The 21,728-nt window shown below is 36.4% G+C and overlaps 1 protein-coding gene across 3 annotated transcripts in view; it reads right to left on the bottom strand.

Annotated features, from left to right (window-relative positions):
- Prp5 (pre-mRNA processing factor 5) overlaps positions 1–21,728 on the bottom strand; it is a 405,747-nt gene that overhangs the window by 51,935 nt on the left and 332,084 nt on the right. For all 3 annotated transcript variants that reach the window (XM_090378220.1, XM_090378221.1, XM_090378222.1), the window contains 2 exons: positions 15,162–15,324; positions 5,135–5,284 (listed from right to left, as the gene is read on the bottom strand). In XM_090378220.1, coding sequence (XP_090234346.1) covers positions 5,135–5,284; positions 15,162–15,324 — 313 coding nt within the window. The remainder of the gene's footprint in view (positions 1–5,134; positions 5,285–15,161; positions 15,325–21,728) is intronic.

Below are 21,728 nucleotides of genomic sequence, written 5' to 3'. Positions count from 1 at the left end.
ATATAACTGGATAGATCCCATCCACCCCAGGTGCCTTTTTTATGTTTATCCTCAACAATCTCTCCTCCACTTTCCTCTCAGTTATTACAAAATCATCCAGCTCACTGCCAATGTTTACTTTACCTACATCATTCTCCTTCCTGAATAACTCCTCATGCGTGAATGTAGATGCAAAATACTCGTTTAGATTGTTAGCCACCTGAGTAGGATCCTCAACTGTTGAACCATCAATATCCAGTGGACCAATCTGATTCATCCCTTTCCTTCTTGAGTTTAAATACGTAAAGAACTCTTTTCTGTTTTTCTTTGCATCCTTTGCCAAGGATTTTTCGTAGTCTGCCTTTGCCTGCCTAATCTCCTTTGTGACTTGGTTACAGACCAACTTATATCTATCATAGGTTTCCATGTCACCCATTAATTTGTATGTATCCCATGCATTTTTCTTCTCTGCCACATGTCTCATTAGTTCATCTGACAACCGTTTAGGCCTAAACCTTGAACAATATTTCTTAATTTGTATGTAAAGCCTGGTAGCCTCCAAGATTAGTTCCTTGAATGCTTCCCATTTTGAGTTTGCTGTTGGTAACATCATCAGTTGGTCCCACTGTATAGAATTTAAATACTGTCTCAGACCATCATAGTCGCCTTTACGAAAACAAAAACCCTTCCCTTCCCTTTACCTCTGATGGTAGTTACCTCCTTGAGTAAATCTCACTTCAACACACTGTGATCACTGCCACCTAGTGGTTCATTTATCTGCAGATTCTTAATGCATGAAGAATCACTACTGATAATCAGATCAAGAGTACTGCTCCCTCTTGTTGCCTCACGAACATGCTGATGTAGAAAACAATCATCCAATAAATCCACAAAAGCCTTGCTAGTGTGCGAGTGACCAACCCACAAATTCCAGTCAATATCTGGGAAATTAAAATCCCCCATTATAAGACTCTCTGATTTACTGCCCCACTCTATTTCCCTGTACAATATCTTATTATACTCATCAGAGTCATTAGGCCTATAGCACACTCCTACTCTCAATTTTGATTTCCCTATGCTTATATCACACCAAACTGACTCGACACTGCCCTGTCCATCGATGTCGACTGGCTTCACTTCCTTGGACTTTGTGTTTCTTAATTAATAACATAACCCCTCCTCCCCTCCTGTCCTGTCTATCCTTTCTATACACATTGTATTCCCCAAATTCCAGTTCCGCATTACTTATATCTGTGTGACACCACGTCTCTGATATCCCAACAATATAAATTAATAGTAGTTCTCAAATGGCCATCCATTATTCATTTAACATTTCTGTTTTTATTCTCAGGATACTGAACAAATATATAATCCCATCATGATATTATGAGATATGCTGTTATTCCTGCACAGCTTGCCCAATAAATTGTGCAAGAACAGTGATAAGCGGCTGCTTTTCATGAACTAATGTTATGAGTGAGGTTCCAACAAGGTTTTCCAGTTTAAAGTCTAAGACTGTTAATGATACAAAGACAGGAAGGTTGGTAAGTGACAGTACTGCAACAAGACCTAGATAAATTATTTAAATGGGCTAAGAAATGGCAGCCGATGTTTAATACTGGAAAATGCAATCTTGCAAATGGGGCAATAATCCTAGAGTAAGGTACCACTTGGATACCAAACTTTAAGGTTATAGAAAATAAAAACGACTTGGAGTAAGTAACTATAAACTCTGATATGAAGTCTTCTGAAGAGTGCAGAAAGGTATATAAGGACTTTACCATAGAGATAAAAAGGTGATTATTCCTATATACAATGAAGCCAGAGGCAAAACTAAACATACAGTGAGGCCCATCTCCATGTGCAGAAGTGGGGGTGACCTGGTATATTGCAATACAAGATTGGAAACTATTTAGAAAAGAAGTGGCCCTGTTCAGGCTAGAGAGAGAGAGAGGAGTGAGGTAAATGTATTGAGAGAAAGAAAGAGAACAGGATGTCAGTGTCAGTACAGTACAGTAAACGTTCCTGAGAAATGCCGCGAACACTGAGTTACGGCTCCCATAGTAATAAAGTGGTTCTGTTCCAAAGTATGAAATATATAAGAAAAACTAGTCTAAAATTTTGTCTATGTATGTATTATATGTACCTTCATAATATGACTATGTACATAGACAGTACATAGTGAAATGCAAGCATATGAAATCGAAATGAAAATAAGAAACAATTTAATGTCAAATGTAATATTTATTAGAAATTTCAAACAAATCTTTCAAACCAGCGCCTTTGCTAGCTAAAAAACTTATTCTGCCAGTGATATCACCAGTTTCGCTAAAGTGTTGATAAAGGAGTTTTGCCTTTTCACGAATGATGAGTGAACTTAACAGAATTTTATTTTGAGTTCGGTCTTCTATCCACAGATTTAAAGCCTTTTCCATTTTTTCTAATTTAACATCACGAGTTACAGAGCAAATTTTTGAAGCAATCAGCGTGTTTTCGAGGACACTACGGCAGATTTTTTCTTCCGATTTTTTGATTGATCGTAGCGTTGACTCATTGATTTTATAATGTTTTGCCACTGAGGAGACACTTTAGCCATTAGAAATTTTGTCTAATAACTCAATTTTATTTGCTAATGTCATCACCTTCTTTGATCTTTTCACGTTTCCCTTGTAGCCATATTTTTGTACGGGTTAGACAGAATTTGTCCACAATCAAGTCACTTTCTTCCATTAACACACTAGAAAAAGTCTGTTTTACACTGCAAAATGGTAGATTTATCACTTTTGTAAGCATATCAATTTATAAATTGATAAATTTATTCAATTTATAAGCATATAAATTAAAAGCAAACGATGAAACCTTCCATGACAAGCGCATAACACATACCGAATAAGGATTAGCGAGAAACATCCACGCTCGCGATTTTGTCACCCCTCTCCCCCCACCCACTGAGCGCTGTTTTGACCGGGAAAGATTAGCCATGCCCACATTTTTTTTTTTTTATGGCGGAAAATGTTCACGGCACTTTAAAATTCACATTTTTTTATGTTTCATTTTATATTAAATCAGTGACTGCGAATACAGATACCGCGAATAGCGGGGGTTTACTGTATTATCATCTGTGGACTACAGTTGGTGAAGTTTCCTGCACAGGGAATGAGAGGGAATCCGATTGTAGTCGAATCAAAGCATAGATATAGATGCAAGCCACTGTTTTCAGCAAAAAGAAATGCCATGGTAGCAAAGTCCCTGAAGAAGTAGAAAGTTCTCCTTGGAGCTTAGCAGAGATTCTTCCAGATTAGGAGCATAGTCATAGGTAGCTGTAAATCTGTATACAAGTGACAATGGAAAAGAACATGTTCCCAGTTATCAGTATTGCCAAAAACAGAGAGGTAAAGGTGTAAGATGAAATTCATCCAGTTTGGCATTTAGCGATCCAGGCCCAGAAATGAGAAATAACATATAAAAGTTTGGAGTAAAACAGCAAAAATTATTTTTCACAGATGCAAAAAGAACATTTGGAAATAATTTGTAATAATTTGGGAGTTACTCCAATTATCTTGCCACTACCAAATCGAAAACTCTCAGCAACATAACCCTTCAACCTTGGGATCAGTGGCAATGTTAACTCTAAAACCCAGAAATTCAATAGATGTCCCATGTCTTACAGAAAAACTAATACCACGGAAAATAAGCAGCAAATCAAGTGGCAAACAACTGTTAAGGTCCTACAGAGCTGGATTGATTCAGTTCTGTGGCCCCATTAAGCTCTGACACAAATACCAAATGGATGGTTGGCAGTCAGATGAGTGTTATATTTTCCCACTGTAGCTCAAAAAACTGATGTCCACATGGGGTGGAGCTAAGCTTAAAAACATACTGAAGAGAACTGAAATAATTTCATCTGCAATGCTGTTCCACATAACGGAAAACTGTCAATAGCAGATCCCCAAAAAAAATGGAATAAAGGAAGCAGTGATGAATACAGTGAGGGTTCTTGCATATTCTGTAAGAATGTCCATCCAGTCTGAAGAAAACTAATATCTTTACAGAATCACATGCCATCTTGAAGTAAAAATATTTTGAAAAAAAATTAGTAATGTTTTGGATTTACTGTAATATTGGTTTTTGCTTCAAGTAACTTCCACTATATAACAAAGAACCAAAATTAGAGCATTACAAGAAACTCCTCAAAGATGATGTATTTCAAACAAAGCAACATGATACTGAAATAGCAGCTTGGTGCATTCATTTAAAGCATTTTGTGGATGGATTTCTGGGAAGAAGGAAAGAAGATAATTAGGAATATCTGGTATTAATTTTACTGCAACATTATTAAAATATGGACTGCTGAAATGTCTTTGAAAATTCTCTTCTTTTTTTTCTTTTATCATTCTCATCTCAGTCTTTTTTCCCCTCTTAAAATTTGGGAGTGTAAAGGTGGGCAATGGGAATTCTTTCATATAAGATGGAACAGTAAAACCAAGGTCACCAGTATACTGCCATGATAAGAGATGACTGCTGGTTTCTTAAAGGGAATGCAAATGGACTATAAGAAAAACTCTTGAGTGGCAAATCTAAGGAAACAAAATGTATGTATCATTTTTAAATACTTTAACCAGACATGTAATGTCTGGTTAAAGTATTTAAAAAAGTATTTTTTAGAATAAAGTATTTTTTTAAAGTATTTTTAAAATACTTTAACCAGACATGTAATGTCTGGTTAAAGGATTTTAAAAAAGGTTGTCCATTACGTTACCAAATTTCAGTATATCTTTCAGTGGAAATGTGATAAGAGACATAACTTTGGTATTTTTGGAATCAGCAGGTCAATTTCCTTTAGAATCTGCAAATTTTGCTCAAGACGTATGAAAAAATACTTTTTTTGTTGGCTAATGTTATCAATAATGTATAAATAACATCATTAGATATTAATTTGAACTTTAACTCATAGCAACATAAAAATTTTACATAGATCAACAAAATCAATGAGGATTAAAAACCTTTTTTCTGCAACCTAAAGTTCTCTGGAACTATTTGATCAAAACTTTGACATATATTCAAATGTTGAATAAGTAAAATTTATTTCAAATTACAGTGATCAACAGAGTTCTAAAATCCTCCTTAAACATAGATATTTAATATTTAAACTTACATCCGCTTCAGCATCTTCATCATCAGAATCCTGCAAACCAAGAGCTGCTTTCTGAAACTTTTTCTTCTCATTTGCCAGCTGAGCTTCTGCTTCATCAAACTTGAAACCTTTACCAGTAAATCCACTACTGCTTCTAACCTTTTTGCCTTCCTTTGGAGAGGGAGAGGAAAAACCATTAATCTGATATCTCAAATCATACAAAAAGTGAAAATGAAGAGATTAAGTGTAATTTCTAATAACTATGCAAATGTGTAATTCAATAAAATAAATAGCTAAGCTTACTACAGCACAAAAAATTAAACTTGCTCAGTATAAGGCATGCAAAACTTGCACATACTGCTCATATCACAGTAGTTTCAACCCACACTTTCTGGAAAGCATCAAGATGGACACCATTTTTGTTACAATGCAAGTGACAGTTCTGGTGTGTGTGTGTGTGTGTGTGTGTGTGTGTGTGTGGGGGGGGGGGGGGGGGACAGAGAAATTACTGTTTTAGCTCTTGAAGTAGTATAACAATTTTTAGAATTTATGTGTTCAGGTATGTGAATAGTTATGGTTTCAGTACAGTGATGAGACAGCAGTGTACCTGCCTCAGTTTAAGGATCTGTGGGGTAAGGCGGGGAAAGGCCTAGCAAGGATTTGTAAAAAAATTTTTACTGGAAAAACAAAAGTATGGCTAACACATGGAATGGTTATGAAAATATGGTGAATATGTAGATCCCATACAGACTCACCATATGAAATATGGTGAATATGTATGGGATCTGCTCTCTGACCACTGCTAAGTAGCTATAGCCAAGAGGGGGGAAGTAAAATAAAACGTACTTTTAGAGAATAGTAAGTTCAGTAAAAATTAATGTAATAATGAGATTAAATGAATTACAACTAATAGCATAAAAAAGATAGAAAGAATATATAAATAAATAAATAATCATAAACCAAGGTACATATCTTACCAAGAAGACACAACATGACCATAGTTCATGGAAGCACAAAGTATTTTGATTAGCCAGACAGTTTAAAAAAAAAAAAAATTTTAAATTAGTTTATTTTAAATTTGGTAACATTTTCTATTTTAAATACTTTTTAAATGGTGCACTGCAGTGAAGGAAACTGTTATTAGAAACCACACTGAAATACTATAATGTACTTACAGTATTTGGATGGTCTATGTGTAGGCAGAAAAAGATTAAGTAAGCTGTGTTGATTAACTATGATGAATAATAATTAGCACTCCCAGTTTTTATACTAATGCTGCTGATTAAATTTACCATTCTAAGTACACGGTCGAAGTGAGAAGTCCTTTAGATCACAACTTGGTGATTGTCTCTTCTCCAATGGAGCCATTATCTCATGGCTATTCCCAACCTCGTGTTGTTTGGCCTTACAAGAATGCAAAATGGGACGACCTGCGAGATTTCTTTTCTTCTTTTCCTTGGTCGGATTACTGTTTCAAAACTTCTGATGTCAACGTTTGCTCAGATCGTGTCATTGAAAGTATTCTTGCAGGAATGGAATCCTTTGTTACACGTTCCACTTTAAAATCGCATCCCTTATCTAAACCTTGGTTTTCCAATAAATGTGCTAAGGCTGTTCAAGAGAAAAATGTTGCATATCGTAATTGGCTTCTTTCTAATTCTTCCGTTTCATTTTCTGCCTACACCAAAGCTCGCAACAATTGTAAAACAGTTATTAATTAGTCCAAACTAGAGTTTGAACAGGTTAAGAGTAGAAAACTTGCTTCTTGCCCTAATGGTAGCCGAGCATTCTGGTCCCTTGCCAAAGCTATTGGCTGCAACTTTTGCCCATCTCTGCTCCCACCTCTGTCAAAACCACCTCTGTTGTCACTTCAGCCAAGGATAAAGCTGACCTGCTAGCATCCCATTTTCCTTCCAACTCATATATTAATGATCTTGGTAAAACACCTTCCACAATTCCCAACATGCTCCATTCAATGCCTCCTGTGGTCTTCCGTCAAAAGGATGTCAGAAGGATTTTGACGAATCTTGATGCTAAGAAAGCTCCAGGCCCGATGGTATTCCTCCACTTGTTCTCAAAACCTGTGCTCCTGAACTTATTCCTATATTCTTTGCCGCCTTGTTTCACTTTCTTATTCCAAAGGTGTTTTTCCTTCTGCTTGGAAATTTGCTCATATCCAGCCAGTTCCTAAAAAGGGTGACAAATCCCTCCCATCCAATTATCGTCCCATTGCAAATACTTCTACTCTTCTAAAGTAATGGAGAAAGCAATTAACCGCCAACTCTTAAACTACCTAGAAACCTTCCGTCTGATCAAAGATTGGCAGTATGGATTTCGTCAGTGTCGATCCACTGGTGATGTTCTGGCTTATGTTACCCATTTATGGACTAAATCAATGGAAAGGTTCGGTGAAACACAAGTACAGTCAGTCCTCGTATAACACGTGTTTACATTACACGAATTCGATCATACACGATTTATAAATAGGGGAACGTTATCTTATATAACACGAACCGAATTCGCTTATGCACGATTCGCCTTTGTGTTTACAAGAAATGGCAGTCGAACGCGGAATCACCCCAACCGAACGCAACACGATAGGAATGAAGAAGATTCTGAAAATGTATTTGTGTTTTATATCAGTGAAGGGGAAATACATTTCACCATAATAACGTAAAAACCAACACAATTCCAGCTATCGATATAATCGCAAATGCAATTAGATCGAGTTTACCACCAGTTTATAACAGATTCCACTAGCAGAAACGAAACTGGAAATTGCTTTTATTGTTTTATGGTAGTAACCCCAAAAATGTGCTTTAGTAAAATGTGGGTTGTTAATAGTGTATCTCAGCCTTTACGGTGTTGTTTATTCAGTTGCTACATGCGCGCAGCTTTGTTTATGTGTATCAAGCGTGCCTCCTCATTTTGTAATTGTGCTTTATTCCCTAAAAATGAGTTTTTATGGAATAAAGACTGCAGATTCAGAGAGAGAGAAAAAAACACAGAGGCGGACTGGATCAAAAATTCTTCCCCGGGAAAATTTATAGTGGCCTCATACTACGGTTTATGGCCAAAATCACACCGGCCTTCGGCCCACCGGGATTTCCCGGGTAAGGCTTATGGCCAGTCTGTCGATAGAGAAAAAAATATGAAATTGTGAAATGTTTTGAGCGAAATGAAAGACCATGCGATATTGCACGTGCTACAGACCTAAATGAGGCAATGCCGAGAATTAGAAAGAATGCAGAGAAAATAAAAACAACTTTCATAGCAAGAACAACTCAAAGTGTAATTAAAATCCATTAGATTAAGACACAAGAATTGGAAGAGATGGAACGGCTGTCATCTGTTTGGATAGAAAATCAAACAAAAAACAAGTTTGCTTACGATAGAAGCATTAGCAATATTTTATTACGTAATAGTCGTAATAAAATACGTAAGTATTTTATTACGACTATTTTATTTAATATAATTTTAGAGTTAGTATTTAGTATTAAAAAATACTAAAAATACTTTATTATAATATAATAAATAATAAAAAATATTTCTTTTTTATTATTTATTATATTATAATAAATATATATATATATTATATTTTTTATTACGTATTTTAATCGTTATAAAATACTTACGTATTTTATAACGATTAAAATTACCCGATTATTTATTGTGTTTGGTAATGTTTTGGTTCCAAATGTGTGTTCAATCTTGGGTGGTCGGCACCTAACCCCACTTTTCCCGTAGGGCCTGTTGTTTATATTGCACGATTTTGCATTGCATGAGGGTTTCTAGGAACACAACTATCGTGCTATACGAGGACAGACTGTAGTTGCTCTTGACATCTCAAAGGCTTTCGATCGTGTTTGGCATAAAGGTCTTCTAAACAAGATTCCATCTTATGGTTTGCCAACTGTTTTTAGTAATTGGTTATCCAGTTTTCTCTCTGATCGCTCACTGAGGGTGATGGAAGATGGCTCTCTGTCTTCTAACTTCTCGATTAAAGCCGGTGTCCCTGAAGGTTCAGTTCTTTCCCCCACTCTTTTCCTCTTGTATATTAATGACCTTCTTCCATTGACTGGAAATCCTATCCACAGTTTTCCCGATGATAGCACATTGCATTCCACTTTCCATTTCGAGAAAACTTGCCCGGCACAATCAGCTTCAACTTCTCGAAAATCTGCTACCAATTCCTTAAATGTCGATCAAGTAATTCTCAAGTGGGGCAAAGACAACTTAGTTGATTTCAACCCTTCTAAAACTCAGTCTTGTCTTATATCTCACAAAAAAGGATTCTTCTGCTCCTATGCTTATCTTTGGTGACACTCCAATTTCTAGGTAAAATGATATATCTCTTTTGGGGATTACCCTGACTTCTAATCTCTCTTGGCACAAGCACATTACAAATATTGCTTCCTCTGCATCTAAAAAACTTGGTTTGCTGTTTCACTCTCGTCGTTACTTTTTTTTCCAAACAGCTGCTCACTCTGTATAAATCGCAAATCTGCCCTGCCGTGGAATATTGTTCCCACATCTGGGGGTGGTGCCCACAAAACTTCTCTCTGGCTTCTTGATTCCATTCAGAAGAGGGCAGTTAGGTTAATTAATGATTCATCTCTAACAGTCTCTCCACTCGCTGTCTCACAGATGTACTGTTTCTACTGCATGCCTCTTCTACAGATACTTCTTCTGAATTGGCTTCTATAATTCCCGCTCTCTCTTTCAAAACAGTCTGAACACGTGCCGCCATCAGCCAACATCCATTTACTGTCCAACTTCAAACTCATAGAACCAACTATTCATCTTCCTCGTTTATTCATTCAACTGCCGTTTTCTGGAACAATCTTCCTTCATATGTATTTCCTGAAAATTAGTCTACAGAAGTTCAAGTCCAATGTCAACAAATATCTTCTTTCATCTTCTCAATGTGCATCCCAAGCACGGTACTAAGTACTATAGGTTCTAATACCTCTCGTATTTGGGGTTTACATAAAAAAAAAAAAAAAAAAACTCTGTCAGTTAGTTAGATGATTTTGTAATAACTGACAGCAAAGTGGAGGAGAAATTATTGAAGATAAATATAATAAAGGCACCTGGGGTGGATGGGATCTAACCAGTTATATTATAGGAGGAGCAAACCCTTAGCCATAATTATGAGGTCTTCCTTTGACCCAGGGGTGCTACCCATGGACTGGAGATGCACAAATGTGACCCCAATTCACAAAGGAGGATCAAACGCGACAAAAGTAATTACAGACCTGTTAGTTTAACTTCTGTCCCTAGGAAAATAATGGAGTCACTGATTAAAGAAATAATGCAGGATCATATAGACTAGACTTCAGTTATAGCCCAAACACAGCATGGGTTTGTTAATGGGAAGTCTTGTCTGACCAATTTGATTGGATACTATGATGTGGTCACAAAGCAACTGGATGTAGGGAATAACTTTGATATCATATATCTGGATATTAGAAAGGCTTTTGATACTTACACATGGAGAAGACTGCTACACAAATTGGAGCAGTGTGCCATTGGAGGCAAATTGCTGCTATGAATTAAGGGATGTTTGAATGGGAGAAGACAGAGAGTGGTAATCAATGGACACTGCTCTTCATGGACTAATGTTATTAGTAGAGTCCTTCAGGGTTCAGTGTTGGGTCCATTGTTGTTTTCTGTATTTATAAATGATATTGATAGGCTTAATGTCCAAGTTTGCAGACGATACAAAGGTTGGGAGGGTTGTTAATGACACTAATGACAGTACGCTGCTGCTGCTGCAACAGGATCTATAAAAGTTGAGCAGATGGGCTGAGAGGTGGCAACTGAAATTTAACATCAACAAATGTCAAGTACTGCATATGGGAAGCAGTAACCCCAGAGTCACGTATCAACTACACTCAGGTAGAGAATGAAAAGGACCTCGGAGTAATTGTGCAGGCAGATATGAAATTTTCTGAGCAGTGCAGAAAGTCTGCAAGAGTAGCTCATGGTGTCTCATGAAGGATATACAGAAATTTTTCTACCAGGGATGAGGAGGTGATTATCCCCTTGTATAAGGCAATGGTCAGGCACACCTTGAGTACTGTATACAGGTCTGGAGGCCCCATTTTAAGAAGGAAGTAGAGCTGCTGGAACAAGTACAGAGATTGGCAACAAGATTAATGAATGGAACAAGGGGTTGCTCTTATGAAGAAAGGCTTAAGTTTTGCAAATTACAATGTCTGGAGACTAGTCACCTGCAAAGTGATCTCATTGAGGTGTATAAAGCCTTGAATGGTTTGAGCATGCTCAATGCTGAGGTGACTCTTTCTCTTGCTCAGAATAATCGCCTTAGAGGGCATAAATTCAAATTGATGAAAGACAGTTGTAGGATAGATGCGCGGAAATGTGTGTTTAGCCAGCATGTGGTTGATTGCTTCAACAAAAAAGTTGTTGATTGCTGCAACAAAAAAGTTGTCATTGTAGAAGTTGATAGCTTAATTAGATTCAAGGCAGAGTGGCAGAACTAGACTAACATTTAGAGCGAGTCGTTGAGTGAAATTAGATGATCTGGTTTTTTTTTTGGCTGATGCTATATAAGCTTGCTTTCTTGCATCATGTGCCTTTACTAATAATGTTAATTAATTGTTTTTGTAGTGATGTAATTGCCTCGCCCTCTTCTCCAATTGGCTCGAATAATTATCACTAGGAGGAAAACATTTTTAATGTATAAAGAGAGAGATATAATATTAATATTTACTACACCAACACTAGGTAGCAGATGACAATTATCAACGATTTCAATACTACCACTCTGCTTAGTGGAGGCTTGATGTGGTGAAATCCATGATTAGTCTCCAGAGAAAAGTTTCTGGCATCCCCTTCCTCCCTATCTCCTTTAATATCTATCGTCTGCACGGGTAGCATGGTGGTGTCGTCACTGTCTTCCCCACACTGGGTGGAAAAGGCCCGGGTTTGAATCCCGTCGATGACAGTAGGAACTTTAGTTAGCTTTTTTCGCTCCATGGCTGAGTTAGTGAGACTCAGTCATAGATTTTTTCCCCCCAGAAACTGGGGTTTTTTTTGTCCAGCAAACAGACGAATCGACCACAAAACAAACACAATTAACAGACATAAGACACAGCACAGCAGATGAATTTAATTATTCGGGTGGCCTAAATATAATAGTTTTTTTTTTTTTCAGTTTTTTTAGTGCAATCTATCATAAATGGATAGTAAACTTGATCTTATTGAATTTGCAATATTACCTACAGCCGGAATTCTGTGGGTTATTATGGTGAAATGTGTTTACACTTCCACAGAATCTTCAATTATATAAAAAAAATTATTTTCATAATCTTCTCTTCATTCCTATTTTTAAAACTTCGTAACTTGTTACTCTGTTCTCGCTTGCGCGTATCATGTTACTTGCAATTTGTGTGTGCCGTGTTCTTTGTTATTGATTGCTTATCTTTTTACTGTTTTAAATTTTAACCCCCATCCACAAATGTCAATGAACAGAAATGTCAACTAGTTAGTATGTACATATTACAGTACGTATTAATTGTTCCGATTATCTTCCGATTTTCACGTATCATTTAATTTTTTAATCGGTAAGGTAATAAAGGGTAAATTTGTGCTTAATACATCTTTATTTTTATAGCCTGTGGATAATATTCCTCCTATTTTTGCTAATTAGAATCGCTGTTTAATAGAATTAAAATTCAATTCACAAACTTCATCACAATGACCGGCGCTTACTAGACATCATACAGTGAACGGTACTTTACTATGGTGAGTCCATCGTAACATGATTTGATTGTACCAATTTACCAATTGTAAAGCAAGGGTCCATTGTATTTTTAACTATTTACGTGAAATTTCGGATAATCGGGGCAGCCACTTAATTGGGCCAAAATGCACTAGTCCCGATGTGTCCCAAATAACCGGAATCGACTGTATATAAAAAAAATAATAAAAAAACCATTAATAAGAGGGAGCAACTTTGTAGCATTTCCAGTCTAGAGGTCTGTTCCCTTCCCCATTTGTTTATTGTTGCAATACAAGAGATTTGCAGATGAAGTGAATTATCTTCTGCATACGAGAATGCCACTACTGAAACTTGATCAGAAAATATTTATGTAGGGATATGGTAAATTCCAATCAAACTTATAATATATATGAATATTTCTAATTAAATTGTTTCTTTAAGACAATAATTATATAAATTCATAATGGTAATAATTAAAAAAAAGGAAATTATCATTAATTAAAAGGTTGATTCCGCATACTCAGTGGAGAGAATTTTACACCCAGTTTTTATTTATAAAATTTATCAGGTTACATGCCCATAAAACAGATACATTGATATCTATTGTTGATCTGTAATAATACCACAGGAAAAGAAAAGGTTAGATTGGCAAAGGCTGAGTGCAAAAAGAAGTTTTATGTGTATGCAAATACAAAGAAGAAAATGAATCGACTAGAGAGGACTCTGCAATGATCTTTATGGACAAATCATTCATAGTGAAGAGGCTGTGCGAATGACATTGAGCAGTAAAATAGCAATATTGAATTTATGGCAGATTGTTTATCAGAAAACCATTTGAGCTTAAAACAAAGTTAAACTTCTGGCACTGATGGCATGTATTTAGTAATTTTAAGTGAGGCAGCAAGAGAGTGCATCGAAAGTTTAAGGTTAATAATGAGGGCATCACTGGACTCAGAAGAGAATTCTTTTGGATTGGAGATGTTCTACCGTATCACCAACACAAAGGTTGTTTTAAGAGCAAAGTGGGTACTACAGACCAGCCATTCTGGCTGGTAGCAAAAATAATAGAGGCAATGACAAAGTGCAATACATTTTTTTTTAAATAGAAACCCCAAACATAAAAGTATTATAACCTATAGTACTTAGTACCATACATGGGTTGTAGGTTGAGAAGACAGAAAGTTGACTGACTTGAATTTAAGTAAATTTTAATTTCCAGGAAATACATATGAAAGTAAGTTGTCTAGAAAACAGAAGCAGAAAGGATAAATGAGGAAGAGAAAAAGTTGGTTCCGCAAATTCCGTCGATGCAGAAGAATGTTGCCCACATAAGTATCTATAGAAAAGGTATGCAGCAGAATGTGTATGACACACAGATCATTAATTAACTTTACTACCCTCTCCTGAATGAAGTGAAAAAGCTTGAGAGAGAGAGGTTTTGTGGGAACAGCATTCCATGGTACGTCAAATTTATTGTTTTAAAAGTTAATACAGAAAGTAGTTTTAAAAGTTAATTCAGAAAGTAAAAAAGAAAACCTGTTTTTTTTTTATAGAGAGGAAGCAGTATTTGTGCTCTGCTGTGCTTATGCCAAGACAGAGAGATTAGATGTCAGGGTTATCCATAATAGAAATGATATGGAATCTTGTCTAGAAATCAACTGTCAAACACAAAGGAACAGTAGATTTTTTTTTTTTTTTTTTTTTTTTCTCGAGATAAGACAATACTGGGTTATCTTTGCCCCACTGAAAAATTACCTGAAGTCAGCAGGGCTTGATGGAGGATATTTGAGAAGTTGAAATTGTTTGTGTAGGACTAGGTTTTCTCAAATTGGAAGATAGAATGCAGTGTGCTATCATCAAGAAAACTGTTTAGGATTTCCAGTCTTCAGAAGACAGAAAGCTGTCTACCAATGCTTTCAATGATGCAGTCAAGAGAAAACTGGATACCTGATTGCAGAAAACAGTCAGCAATCCATAAGTACATTTAGATGGAAATGGAATTCTGAAAGATATACAACATGGTTTCGTTAAAGTTCAACTAACTTGTTACCTATTTTAACAGTTATTAATGAGCTGGAAGCAGGAAATAATTTCAACACGTTTATTTAGATTTTAAAAAGAATTTGACTCAATCAATTTGACTCAAGAGGTTACTGTAAAGCTGGATTGTAGGGCAGCCGCAAGGCAGAAGACATTATGGTTATGATTAATGGTTACTCTTTGGCCACGTGAATTCCAACTGGTTATAATAAAAATTTTATTTCAAAATATCGATAAGTCAATTAGAATAATACTTACAGATTCTGTCTTTGTCTTGTAATCATCCCACATCTTCTGGAGATCAGGAGGAATGGGGTTTTCTGCCAATTCCAGAGCTTTAATAATATCTCCAGCATAACGATTTTGGTCTGGGGTAACAAAGGTATAAGCATAGCCTTTATTACCTGCTCTTCCGGTTCTCCTGCAATAATAATAAGTACATAGTTATCCAATTATATATAAATTATTCGTACATGTGCATGCATATATACATACATTTGGAAGAAGAAAAACAGACATTATCTGGTATAATGAATTCCAGAAATTAAATTCAGTCTCAGAAGAATGTAGTTAGGTTTTTTTTTTTTTTTTTTAATGTCATCTTATCTTACTACATGAAGTAGATTATTCTCATATATTTAAGTTTTGTAAAAACCCAGAGGTAAAGACTACATTTTTGTGATAAAAGGGGGGGGGATCCCAGAAACTAGAGTATGCTAGTTTCTGGGATCCTCCCCCCTATTATCCTATTTTCTGGTATGCTAGTTTCTGGGAATGAAAATTAACATTCCCACTAGTTTGTGGGAATGTTCATTTTCATTTTTCCTATTAAACATGAACATTCTCAGCAGGACGTCTACAAAAGTATGAATTTAGAATTCCTGAATTTTCTAAGGCATTAAGTGAATTTTTACAGTTCCACTATATACCTCTAGTATCACAGAACAACTGCATTCAAGGGAAATAAAGGGGTTATATGGTATGAGATAGAGTGGCATAAATGGGCAATGTTCTGGATAAACAAGTGTTATGAGTCTGGTACCTTAGGGATCTATGATAAGGTTCTCGCATCTAATTTTCATTAGGGATAAACTGCAGCCATTATCAATCCACTGTAGGATGTAAGCCTCCTCAACAATGCATGTTGAGGGAAATGGACCACAATCAGCCATGCTGGTCCAGTGCGGGTAGACAAATTGACTGTATTTAGCAGTCACGAGCTTGAACCTCGGTATATTCAGAGCATTTTATTGCACTCCTGCTGCTAATCACTCACTACAGAGGCCACTCATTAGCGATACTGATGATAAAGATTGTTTCGATTAGAGAGGATACCTATATCCATGAGCCAATTTGAAGTGTTAATATAATTTTAAACTCATATTAGCACTTTAAGCTGATATTTATCACTTTTAAGTGGTGATATCATTTGAAAATTGTATCACCACTTAAAAGGTTGAGACCATCTTGTTTCAAGACATTTGTCTCTCAACAGGAGAAGGGTGGCATCTATTACGAAAATCATGCTAGCCTGCTTGTTTGTTATTTGGTTTTTAGGAACATTAGCAACTAAGGCCATATTGCTCCGGGATATGCGGTGGTCATTCCCTGACCTTTCCGCATTCTCCGTATTTGGTGGTGACGGGCTCGAACCCCGGTCTAATCAAGAAGCGTGTGCTATGCACTGCTGCTCCTTCCCACCTGGCTACGGAGGCGCCACTGCTAGCCTGCAAATAATATATCAAATCTAAGTGAGCAGACAAGTGGCAGGTAGAAGAAAAACTACCAGTTAAACACATAAAAAAAAAAAAAAAAAAAAAAAGTGTGTAACTTTAAACTCTTTAATACCAGGCCATATTTTTACCACACAGCATTTGATCCAGTTAATCACAAAAGCTTTGTTATGTGATGTTAAGTTTGGCTTCTTACCCTATAAATTAATCACACACACAGAGAAAACGAGTAACCTAATAGAGGTTATCTATCCTCTCATAAGAAATGGGCATTAAATGAAGCATATCAACTTGCTTGAAAAGATACAAAGAACAACAACAACAAGATACAAGATTTGGACATTCAAGGTGTCCAAAGCTACAAAGTTTGGAAAGTAGGCATTTGCACAGCGATCTGACTGAGGTGTTTAATGCCTTGAATGAGCAAATGCTAATGATGAGGGCATTTTTCTCCTGGAATTATGTAATAAAAAGGAACACACAGATTAAAGAGATTTAAAGTGAAATTATATATATATAGTAAGCCCCGACAAGAGGTACGTTCTGGGACTTCTTACATAAGTAGAGTTTTACGTAACTTGGGAATGTAATAAAATATTGGTATTACATGCCTGATATGCCAAAATTACAAAAACCACATAATATCCTCAGAAGAATGACGAAAAATAGTTACATACCATAACAATTAAAAATTTTATCTGGGGACAGCAGTCAAGTAGCCAGAGTGCCACATAAGAAATGACAACATAAAAAGGAAGAAAAAACACGTTATTGTACTGTAAATACGATATGTATTTCACCCGCATGTAGGTTTTATAAGGGCTACTGAGGGAATCAAAACCAAAGTGTACATATTTAAGAAAATTTGTCTAAACCACACAATGAATCAAAGTCAGGTGATGAACTGAGGGTAAATTAAAGCATACCTGAAGCATTACATTAATCACAGGGTGTTATAGGCTGAGTAGAGGTCGGGGAGGCAGTATGTAACGTGAACTCAGAGAGTGGTAATCAATGGACACTGCTCATCGTGGACTGATGTTATTAGTGGAGTCCCTCAGGGCTCAGTGTTGGGTCCATTATTGTTTTCTGTATTTATAAATGATATTGATGATGGTATATCGGGCTTAATGTCCAAGTTTGCAGACGATACAAAGGTTGGCAGGGTTGTCAAGGACACTACTGACACTATGCTGCTGCAACAGGATCTGGAAAGGTTGAGCAGATGGGCTGAGAGGTGGCAAATGAAGTTTAACACTGACAAATGTAAAGTACTACACATGGGAAACAGCAACCCCAGAGCAACGTATCAACTCTGTGGTACTACACTGACAGTGGTAGAGAATGAAAGGGACTTGGGGGTGGTTGTGCAGGCAGATATGAAGTTCTCTGAGCAGTGCAGACGGGCTGCAAGAGTAGCTCATGGAGTATTGTCAATGATATACAGGAATTTTTCCAGCAGGGATAAGGAGGTGATTATTCCATTGTATAAGGCGATGGTCAGGCCACACCTAGAGTACTGTATACAGGTCTGGAGGCCTCATTTCAAGAAGGATGTAGAGCTGCTGGAACGAGTACAGAGAAGGGCAACAAGATTAGTGAATGGAACAAAGGGGTGCTCTTACGAAGAAAGGCTTAAGTTTTGCAAATTACAGTGTCTGGAGACTAGGCACCAGCGAGGTGATCTGATAGAGGTGTATAAAGCCTTGAATGGTTTAAGCATGCTCAATGCTGATGGGATTCTTCCTCTAGCTCAGAAAAATCACCTGAGAGGGCATAAATTCAAATTGAGGAAAGACAGATGTAGGATAGACGTGCGGAAATTTGCCTTTAGCCAGCGGGTGGTTGGTTGGTGGAACAGACTTCCATCCCTTGTGGTGGAGGTTGATAGCCTAAATAAGTTTAAGGCTCAGCTGTACAGGTATTTTGAACGAACAGAGGGGTGAAGTGGAAGTGGTTTTTTTTTTTTTTTTTTTTTGGCTGATGTTGCATAAGCTTGCTTTCTTGCATCAAATGCCTCTACTAATGCTAATGCTAACTCTTTGAGCCTCATCTCTTTCGTGTGCTTTTCTCTTCATAAATTTCGCGATAGGCAATCTTGAACTTTTCTTTCTACTTTCAAGAAATGTTCAGTGTTTTCATCCATTCCATCAAACACAGAGAGACCTTCCTGAATTTTACGAATTGCTTCTGCCATTTCTTTTAATTTAAACTGCTTCTTGGGTTGCTTCGATTCCTCAATGGATTCGGCTTTCCCCTTGCTTCTCAACTCTTTGCGTGTTCAACTGGGCTAGGTATTCTGTTGCTAAATCTTCACCTCGTTCATCCACAAGCTCACCTACCTCTTTGTATTCCAGACCAGCTGCAACAACTTCTAGGCTAAGTTTACAATTTCTTTGGTAACAGAAGACACAAGCTCATCTTTGCTGAAGCCTTCGTTGTTAAGCTCAGAATGTTTCAGAAGTTTTGTTCCAAACTCCGTTCATACAAGTTGTTGTCACATCAATCCAGGCTCTTGAAATGTTGCGTATTCCATCAAGGATATTTAAACATTTTCTGAAATTGCCACAGATCCATTCCTCTCTTGCATTTAGAACCCAAGAAAATGTTGTTTGTATGTAATAAGCTTTGACTGCCCGGATAACTCCCTGATCCACTGGTTGAATCAAAGCCATTGTATTTGGAGGGAAGTATACCACTGTGACATTGTCGTGCAGATCATCTAGATATTTAGGATGACTGGGAGCGTTGCCAAGGAGCATTAATATTTTAAAAGGCAATGACATTTGAAAGCAATATTTTTCAACTTCAGGGACCTGCTATGTTACCATGCACTAAGAGCATTACCCTGTCTTTGGCAGCTTAAAACCCAGACCGACTTTTCTTCAATAGAAATATAAGTCCTAGTAGGCATTTTTTTTCCAAAAAAGGCTAGTCTCATCCACATTAAATATTTGTTGCAGCAAATAACCACCACTTCTTATAATCTCGTCCAATTTGTCCTTGAATTTTTCGGCAGCCTCGCCATCTGCGCTTGCTGCTTCACCATTTATGGCAACATTATGATATCTGTTTCTTTTATGGAACCTATTGAACCAACCACGACTCGCAACAAAGGTGGTTTCAATATCACCGCTCTTCTTCTTAAGATCTTCAAAAATGGCACAAGCCTTTGCTTTGATGAGGTGAAGGCTTAAAGGGATGTTCTTTTGGATCTGGTCTTCCATCCACACAATAAGTATGTATCTTTTCCATCTTGCTTATTAGTTCTGTTCTAGCCTTGGTTATTATAGTTGATTTCATTGGTGCAAATCCCCTCACTGCTTCACGTATTCTGTCTTTGTCCTATATTATTGTGTTTGCTGTTGACACTGACAAATTTAAATTCTGCGCGATACTTGTTAATGTTTGACCATTTTCATACATTGTTAATTATTTTAATTTTCTGATCCAAATCGATTGCTTTCCTTTTCTTGGTAAATTTTCTAGTACCGCTGTCTTAGTCGGCATCATAATTCTCTTAGTCGGCATCATAATAATGGTCAAAATGAAATTTTTTCTAAAGAACTTCAAAGGGTTAAAGCGGAAACACTATTGTCACCTCATGCGAGGTCACATTTTACTAAAACACATTTCTGGAGGTCACTACCATAAAACAATAAAAACAATTTGAAGTTTTCAGTTTATTGGCTTTCTGTTAGTGCAATTCTATACTAAACAGGTAGTATACTCAATCTAATTGCATTTGCAATAATACCGATAGCTGGAATTCTCTGGGTTTTCGTGTTATTATGCTGAAATATGTTTCCCCTTCCATTAAATCTTCAATCATATAAAAAACATAAAAATAAATTTTCAGAATCTTCTCTTCATTCCTATTTTTTAAGCTTCGTAAACTTATTACTCAGTATATCACTTGTGCAATTTGTGCGTGCGTGTTTATCATTATTGATTGCTTATGTTTTTTTTTTACTGCTTTAAATTTTACGAAAAAAAAAAAAAAAAAAAGATCCATAAACAGAAATACCAGTCAGTTAGTATGTACATATAAAAAAATTATTTTAAGTCCAAATTTACGTAAGTCGGGGACTAACTGTATATATATATTTAAATAAACATATTAAATACCAAACTAAGAGACCTTCCCATCCCCTAGTATGCTACATAAGCTTTGCTCCCTTGCACCATTTTGACATTTTTAAAAATAGGATCCATTTTAAACTCATTTTTAACTTGCAATTAACTTGCAGATTAGTATTAGCAGTGGCAAATTATGTAAGGAAGCAAGCTAATGCACCATCAGAAAAAAAATAAAAAAACCTACCCACATCACATATCCATTCCCTCTAATAATCTATCTAATCCTTCCTTCAATTTATTTAATGTATCCACTTCCAGGAAACCAGGTGGAAGTTTGTTCAAACAATCAATTACACTGGTTGAAACCAAATTTATGCATATCTATCTAGCAACAATCCTTTCTCACTTTAAATTTATGCCCCCTTATGTGTGTCGGCCAAGAAAGGGTAAGGTTGCCATCAGCATTTAGTTTACTCAATCATTCATTCAAAGCCAACGCCTCAATCAGGTCAATCATGTATATAGTTCCGAAAAGATCAATTTCCAGAACCGAAGTTCTTCTTGGTAAAACTACCCTTTTGTACACACCCAACAAATCTTGTTACTCTAATCCACAGCTTCTTAAAACTTTTTTCATCTGCGACCCCTGGTATTATATATGGTCCAAAACAAACCTCTTTCAGACAGGCATAACCTAAAATTTACATTTTTTCATACAATTTCAATATATCAAATGAGGACAGGTAATTATTAGAAAGTGTGTAACATACTCCTTCCTTTATACATTTATCTCTACCCTGTACAATGAGGTATATATTGTGGTATTAAACAAAAATTTATTACATTCAAATTTATAGTTTTACAAAAAATACAAAAGTACAATTAAATTTTTTTTTTTTTTGGTAGTTGTTGGCGCATAGGCTTCTGTGGCCATAATGCACCTCCCAAGGTTTTTGCAGTACATTGATCCAAGACCAAGGCGGGAATCGAACCCGCGACCTTTGGGTTGCCA

This window comes from Mastigoproctus giganteus, chromosome 7 (assembly GCF_048544385.1).
Source record: "Mastigoproctus giganteus isolate SK-2022 chromosome 7, ASM4854438v1, whole genome shotgun sequence".
In the NCBI taxonomy this organism is placed as follows: domain Eukaryota; kingdom Metazoa; phylum Arthropoda; class Arachnida; order Uropygi; family Thelyphonidae; genus Mastigoproctus; species Mastigoproctus giganteus.
This window is presented reverse-complemented; position numbering and strand designations above follow the sequence as displayed.